Below are 8,289 nucleotides of genomic sequence, written 5' to 3' on the forward strand. Positions count from 1 at the left end.
GTACATAGAGTGAATTATATCGTTGACGTTATCCTCAGCCATACAGAGTTGGGAAGTCCCACACCAGAGAGGTTGGGAGTTTATAAGTGTCGTTCATACCGGACAGGATATTGAAATAATTTTTAGTTGTAGCACTTATTACCGAATGGGGTATAAAGACGACCAATCTGATTATGAAGAAAGTGTATATATCCACGTGTAACATCTGGACCCGAATATCTAGTCCGGAATAATTTTTCAATTGATGAAATAATATATTAAAATAATTTAATTTTTTATTCCATTTTAATTTTGTGAAATTTTTGAGAAAAATAGATTTATGGATGAAATTGAAAATAATTTTGAAAAAAAATGGAAAACTGTGAATAAGAGGGAGTACTTTTGAAAGAAAAATTCAAAACATGAGGTAAAATCGTAAAAAAAAATCTAGTCACGTGGGATAGTTACGTCAGCAGCCACGACGAGTCAGAACGCGCTGCATGACGAATACGCTAACATTGGTTCTATGCAGGAAGCCGCGCGAGTGATCCGCGTGCTTGGGCGATCCAACGATCTAGATTGCATTTCGTGCGCACGAACGGCCTGGATCTGTTTCCTCTCAAACGCGATCAAACGAATGGGATTGATCGTGATGAACGATCCTAATTCGCACACTTGATCGACCTAAACAGGTAACGATCGGATGGTTCTCTTCGCTCCACATCGACTCAAGAAAATGATCTGGATTGAATGAAGATGAGTATTTAAACTTCTCTTTGTAGGGAACCAAAATCCTAGCCGACAGAGGGATGACCGGAGAAGAAGAAGAAGGGTGGCCAGAAAGTGAACCAGATGTCGGAGAAGGAGACCGGCCACCGTCGTCGTCGTACTGGAGCCATCACCGATGCTGAAAAGGTAAGATTTTCTTGTCCTTTGCTCAGAATTTGATATCAAATCTTCCAATGTCCATATCAGAGCCGAAAGGCTGACGGGTGAACCGAAAAATATGAGCGAAGCTCGATCGAGCTGCATCGGCCAAAATCTAAAACTCCCTCCGATAAGCCCCTTCTCGTTCCCCGTTTCCCATGATTTTTTGACTGTTGTGTTGCTCGTTTCGTTCTGATGCAGGTTAGCCGAAGAAACGCACCGACCGGAAAGGAGGAACGACGAAGTCGCCGTGCCTGAAGATCTTTCTGTCGGTTATGGTTTTTGTTTTCCCCTTTTCCGGCAACAGAGGCCCTTTAACTTAGTTTTTCCATAGGTTTTCATGCAAAATTAGCCAAAATCGACCTAAACCAACCGAAATAGCCAAACCAAAAAATAGTGACAGAGCCAGCGCTGCCTTGTAGGAACCCTAAATTGGTCGAAAAAGTTTAAAAACACATACTTTGGCTTTTTAGAGTATTTTTAAATACGTGACATGTATTTTAATTTTTTCAAAAGAAAATCATGAAATCTAGGGACCGCCAGGAGACACAGTGAAAAGTACGGTATTTCGAACACTGATCCGGGGTAAGAATCTCTCACCATTTTTTTGTTATGGTAAATTAAAGTTTAATAATCAATAACATTATGTTTTGCGAAAATTATAAAACTCTAAAATTAATTACAGATCACTAGTGGAGTCGAAACCGGTCAGTGTATAATTGTCATAGCTTGTTTGTTTATTTTATCCTATATTGCCTAAAATGCTTACTGTTATATCACATGTTTTAAATTATTGATTTTAATTGCTTTCTTGATTATTTAGTTTATCTACCTGTGTTTTCCTCATCTGTTGATTTGTTTATAAATAAATGTCATAATCATATTTTCTTAATTTACGTATTGTCTATTTGTGTGACTTACTGTTGATTGATAAAAATGTGATGTTGGTATGTGATTTAGTGATTAGTTGATGATGAAAATCTATGTATGAAAGACTTATCGGGTGCCTTGGAGAAGGGTGTACGGACCCGTTACATAGAAAAAACGCTACCGTGGGCATTACCTCAGTCGAACGGGGTTGAAATGTCCCATATCGAAAGGGGTTGGGTGGTATAATTTACTCTCATACCGGACAGAATATTGAGGCGGTGGTATATTTGATATCCATTATTAGACGAGATATGGAAATGACCAGTTAATCGATAACTTAGATATTGGGTCCACGCGTAGGGAGAATCCCTATAGACTCCTAGGGATATTGGTAAGCAGATAAGAAGGTAAGTTGTTGTTATTGCTCATTTGAATATGAAATTACAATGTTATTCAGGTATTGTCTTCATATATCGATTTTGAAAACTCATAAGAATAAGTATGAAATAATAGTTTTTAAGTTAAACGAGTTTATTTTAAAAGAAATAGTGGCTTCATTGGTTATTTTATGACTTTTTACCAACATTTGATTTTTGGTGTTAAGTGTGATATTTTTACTAGTTTAGTGTAGCTCATTCCTCTATTTAATAATTTCAGATAAATAAGACTAAGATTCAGATTCTGAACAGCAGGAGTGTTGCGAATAGAGGTCATCTCACGAACCCCATCAGAGTTGCCCAGTGGAGGTTAACTCCTTAGGATTTTATTTTGTTTTGATTTAACCATTTATTGCATTACTATGAGCTGCTATAAAGAGATATTTTCGTAACCCTACTGAACATTCTGATTTACTATGTAAGGAATGTAAATATTAAATTCTTAATTGTTTCCGCCTATAGCTAATATAATTCAATATTTTTATTTTCCTAAGCTTTGGGCTTTTACATCACGTGTAGTGAGGATCCCTATGAACCTCCAACGACACTGGTATGGAAGGTAAAATGATACGGTAGCAATGAACATTGTTAGAAATCTAACTTGGAAAATATGTAAAGAGTCAAACGTTATATATATCTATTGAAATGTATGTTATTATATTGTTATTCTGATTTTTATCTTAATGTACGGCGTTTAAAAAGTTGCAGGTTATGGAAGAAAATAATAACGTTTTTAGTTAAACGAGTAATGAACGCAGTAACATTTGAATTTTATTAAAAGTGTGTTTCATTGGTTGTTTTATATTTTCTACAACCCTTTTATTTTCTGTATCAGTGACAAGACGTTGATATTATGAGTTGATAATAATTATTATATTATATTTACTTTAATAAAATCAAAATTTTAATTTAATTTATTTGTATATTATTCTTAAATGCTTAAATTTTATTAGTTAATATAGCAATAATGGATGAAAATAAGAGGTTCTTTCTTCATGGAAAAAATTATACGTGGGCATGCCCCCCCCCCTCCCCAACGAACGACGGTGGTCTCATTTTTGGCCGGCTAAAATCAAAGGCGTGGAGTGGGGTTTGGTCGATCAAAATGGGAATAGACTGAGGCAGGGAGCAGTAAGCAGAGTGCGTGCGTGGTTGACGGGGCACGCGAAGCCGACCAATTCCACAGCTGCCGCGGGCCACACGTTTTTGCTCCAAATTAATTGCGTTAAATATGTCAACGGACAAATGTAATTTCCCGTTTTATTTTTACACAATGTTGGGAGTAAACAAACATATAAATTTATTCAAATAAACAAACAAAAAGGCCTAATTCAATTATTAACTTTTTGTTTTTCTCAGAGAATCTCTTGTTGCAAGTAGTGGGTTGGGAATGGGACGGCTGCCCGAGCCCCAAACTTATATGTATGACTCTATGCAAAATATACGATAGTAATATAATTAATTTAATTATTTTTTTAATAATTTAAATATGTGTAACAAATTTACCATTTAATAATGTAATTTCTTGATGGTAATTTTTAAATCAGTAATTTGTTTCTCTAAGTTTTTCACAATAAATAAAGCACAAAATAGTATTTATTTATTATTGTTTTAGTTATCAATTAAATTACATGTCCAACAAAATAGTATCAACTCTTATGTATTTTTTTTTTTATATAAAAAGTTGATATTAAACGTTTATTTCATTTAAAAATATTTTTTTATTTAAAAATAAAATAAATTATATATGTATTATTTATGTACGCAAGGTATGAAATAAAACATAAATGTAATATAAAGAACGTGTTAATTACAATTTTTAATGGCCTAAAAATTTTGAAATAAGTATTTATTGGACTACATGTACGTATATATTTGACTAAACAAATGGTTGGGATCTACACATAAATTTTCCATCCCTCGTTGTCTGATATTTTCTTCTACGTGTGAATTCATACCAAAAAAAAAAAAAAATCAGTTTATTTATTTTAATTGATTTTATTTTATTTTTTTAAAAAAAATATATATATATCCCATTAATAAAACAAGAAGAAAATACGTGCTTGCCCATCCAATTAGTATATATGCATATAATTAACTATTAATTTTTATTATGTATCTTATCTGCTTCTACTTTGACTATTCCTATGTAATCGTAATTGAAAACTTGCAAAATTATTCTTCGAAAAATAAATAATTGATACATACATACATACATATAGATATAGATATAGATAAACAACCGACTGACACGTAATTTGAACATAATTCTGTTAGATGAGAAATACGTCGATCTACATATTAATTATCTCAATAAATATTGATATCTACATATATCTATATATATATATATATACATGCAATAGTCCCAATCAAAGAGAAAAAAAAAAAAAAAGTCAATAGTCTTCGTTTTTAATTATACATGTCGTTTTTCTAAAAAAAAAGAAAATTATATATGTCTTTAAGCAAAATATTTTGTGTGTATATCAAAACCGAAACAATTATTTTTGTAATCCCCATCATGTCATGATATATATTAATTTAGAATACACGTGGAAAATTCATAACAATAATAAAAATATTATATACAATAAATATATAATAATGTTGTATGGACATTTTAATAATATATTAAGAGAAAATTAAATTGACCAATAAAAAAATTTCTTGAAACTATTAAGGAGGAAAATATAATTATATCTTGCTACCCATATTATTATAATAAATTATTTTCTTAATAAAATTTGACTAATATATATATATATATATATACACATAGGTATGACAATGCCACATGTCTGGTGTAGTGGAATAAGTGTTGTGGGGTTCCTTTTCATGATCCCCTAAAATCCACGTAAGGAGTCTCTTTTCATCTCTCCTTTTCACATTCACAGACACCGCATTTCACTTCATTATAAATCTCAATCAAACAAACCGCGTCTGATTTGTGTGTGTGTGTATATATATATATATATATGTATGTAAGGGAATTGAAGTGGGTGTTCCATCATTTCCATTATAATTAACATAGCCACTGTTACTACTGTATCCAAGCTTATATATACATATATATATATATAGAGAGAGAGAGAGAGAGTTAAGTACTTGTAATGGATACTAGTTTTCTGGTGATGAGTTTCTTCTCCTTCTTCTTCATGTTGTTTGTGTTGAGTGAATGGGAAATGGCGGCGGCTGCACCGCCGGCGGCCGGATACGTGTTCGGAGACTCACTGGTGGACGTCGGCAACAACAACTTCCTTGCTATATCCGTTGCCAAGGCTAATTTTCCGCACAACGGCGTCGATTTTCCTACCGGAAAACCCACTGGAAGGTTCAGTAATGGCAAGAATGCTGCTGATTTTATTGGTAACCTCTCTCTCTCTCTCTCTCTCTCTCTATATATATATATATATATAGATAATATGCTTGTACTTATTATTTTCTTTTAGTAATTAAGTATATATATATATATATATAGATATATGCTCGTAATTATTATTTTCTTTTAGTAATTAAGCAGCTATCCAGCTACTTCTTTTTTGAAACCAAAAAAAAAAAAAAGTTAAAATATTTATTTCATATTTAAATGCGGTTAAAAAAACTTAAAGATGACTTAATTAAATTACTAATACTACTTTAATTAAAATTATCTAAATAAAATCTAATTATTTTTGAAAAATAAAACAAAAGTGAAAGTTTAAAATAAATATAAAACATCAAACTACAACAAATGTTGAATTTGAAAAATTAATTTAATATTTTTTTTAGTAAAAGCTAAAATATCTCAAATTAAAAACAAACTAAAACATCTAAATTTGTCTAAGTTACATATATATATATATATCAGTATAAATATATCAAAAAAATTTATAAATATTATTATTACACTTTAATAAATTTTGTAACAAAAACTTGAAACTAAATAATTACTCCATAATTAACTAAATAGAAGTATTTAAGAGTTGAAGATTATTATTGTTTGTATAGAAGATTTAATTATATATATTAATATTATTTTGTCAGCTGAAAAAGTGGGCTTACCGACGTCACCGCCGTATCTCTCGCCGGGAACCAAAAACAACGTCTCCGCTTTCTTAACTGGTGTTAGCTTTGCCTCTGGTGGTGCAGGAATCTTCAATGGCACAGACCAAGTTTTTGTAAGTCAAAATTTTCTTCTTTTAAAAAAAAAAAAAGGGAAAAAGAAAAAACCATTTGGGCTTTCAATTTAGAAGCCCACGAAATAAAAATCTCAAATATTAATTCGAACAAAAATTGTTATTTTAACAAATGCGGTGAGCGTGGATCGAACACGCGACCTTCAGATCTTCAGTCTGACGCTCTCCCAACTGAGCTATCCCCGCTTTTGAAACTCTAATCCAAATTTCTTATTATATCTCTAGGGGCAATCGATACCGTTGTCGAAACAAGTAGGTAATTATATTTCTGTTTATGGTGCTTTGGTGGAGCGGCTGGGATCCTCTGCTACGCACACACACCTTTCTAAATCGCTCTTCACCATTGTGGTCGGTAGCAATGACATCTTTGACTACTTTGGATCGTCCGATCTCCGCAAGAAGAATACCCCACAGCAATATGTGGATCTAATGGTCATCAAACTAAAAGAGCAATTAAAGGTATTATCATAAGTTTCAGTTTATAACATATGTGATATCTTTTCTTCCTTTCTAAAATAATATACATTAACTAAATTATTAAATTTAAAAAAAAAGTTGTTTTATTTTTAATAATTACACATAATTTATATACATATATATAAATTTTTTAAATATATATATACAAAATTAAAATAGTTTTTGTATATTTTGACTGGCAGAGACTATATGATTATGGTGGTCGTAAATTTCTTGTTGCTGGACTTGGAGTAATAGGCTGCATTCCCGCGCAAAGAGTAAAGATCCCAACTCACGAATGTAATGAAGAAGTAAACCATTGGTGCATTCAATACAATGAAAGATTAAGGTCAATGTTACAAGAATTGAAGTCACAGCTCCACGACATCAATTATTCATACTTCAACACTTACAATATATTAAACAATATTATTCAAAAATCATCTACCTTCGGTTAGTACATGATTCCTAATTGATTTTACTTATTTTTTTAAAATATTATTTTATAAAATAATAAGATAAATATATTTTTAGTCTAATATATTTGTTTATTTATCTTTATAATCAAGTTTTTTTTTTTTTTTTTTTTTTTGTATCTTAGTTCATATACAATACAAATAGTAGATCTTATACTTCATCATAAACATTTAAAAAAATTAGAAATTGAAAATTTCATTTTATTTCAGGGTTCAATGAGGTTAACTCGGCTTGTTGTGGACTTGGAGAATTGAGAGCTAAGGTTCCTTGCATACCTATTTCTAAATTTTGTTCGAACAGAAAAAACCACGTCTTTTGGGATCTTTACCACCCAACAGAAGCAGCTTCCCGTATTTTGGTTGATACTATTTTTATTAGTTCTTCGCAAGATATATTTCCAATGAATCTACAACAATTAATTAATATATAAGATGTAAGCTCTATGTAATTAGATAAATTTTTATAAATAATTAATTATTTGAGTGCTTTTCTATGATTATTTAGAAAAAAAAAAATACTTGTCTACAACTTTGAAAATATGTGATGATGTTGTAATTAGATTATAGAGTTTTTTTTTTTAATTTTTTTTTGAGAGTTTAAGAATTATCCAACATGAACTAGACAATTATTTTATTATATTATTATTAATATAATTATATTTATATTAGTAAAATATTGAAAATATATGTATTGATATACATTATTATACATACTAATACTATTTATCAAAGATAAATTGAAATTATATTTATCAAGAAAATATATTTTATTTTACTAATATAAATAAGTACATTTATAATATTAAAAAGATTATATTAGAATATTAAACTCAAACCCGCTATGACTTGTTTTTTTTGTTTTTTGTTTTATATCAATCCAAATTTGATCTAACCCAAATATATGCTTTAATAGAAAAATGTATATCAGATAATATTTATTTCTTATTAAATTAAATGGATTTGGATATA

General features: G+C 30.2%; 1 protein-coding gene and 1 non-coding gene across 2 annotated transcripts; one reads left to right on the top strand and one right to left on the bottom strand.

The window, feature by feature from the left end:
• Positions 1–5,192: 5,192 nt before the first annotated feature.
• Positions 5,193–7,814, top strand: LOC110820762 (GDSL-like Lipase/Acylhydrolase superfamily protein). The gene is made up of 5 exons (XM_022050345.2): positions 5,193–5,579; positions 6,237–6,370; positions 6,614–6,847; positions 7,048–7,297; positions 7,531–7,814. Exons 1-5 carry the CDS (start codon positions 5,324–5,326, stop codon positions 7,749–7,751), a joined length of 1,095 nt encoding a protein of 364 aa, XP_021906037.1. The 5' UTR covers positions 5,193–5,323; the 3' UTR covers positions 7,752–7,814.
• Positions 6,502–6,574, bottom strand: TRNAF-GAA (transfer RNA phenylalanine (anticodon GAA)). Its single transcript has one exon. It is a non-coding gene; the product is annotated as a tRNA-Phe (tRNA).
• Positions 7,815–8,289: the final 475 nt, after the last annotated feature.

The sequence above is a fragment of the Carica papaya genome, chromosome 4, assembly GCF_054855325.1.
Source record: "Carica papaya isolate Zhongbai chromosome 4, ASM5485532v1, whole genome shotgun sequence".
Lineage (NCBI taxonomy): Eukaryota > Viridiplantae > Streptophyta > Magnoliopsida > Brassicales > Caricaceae > Carica > Carica papaya.

Bases quoted from the DNA above. Each gene is read 5' to 3' on its own strand.
- LOC110820762 (XM_022050345.2), top strand. From the start codon at position 5,324: ATGGATACTAGTTTTCTGGTGATGAGTTTCTTCTCCTTCTTCTTCATG. The intron at 5,580-6,236 runs GTAACCTCTCTC...TTATTTTGTCAG, and splicing joins GAATGCTGCTGATTTTATTG to CTGAAAAAGTGGGCTTACCG. The intron at 6,371-6,613 runs GTAAGTCAAAAT...TTATATCTCTAG, and splicing joins ATGGCACAGACCAAGTTTTT to GGGCAATCGATACCGTTGTC.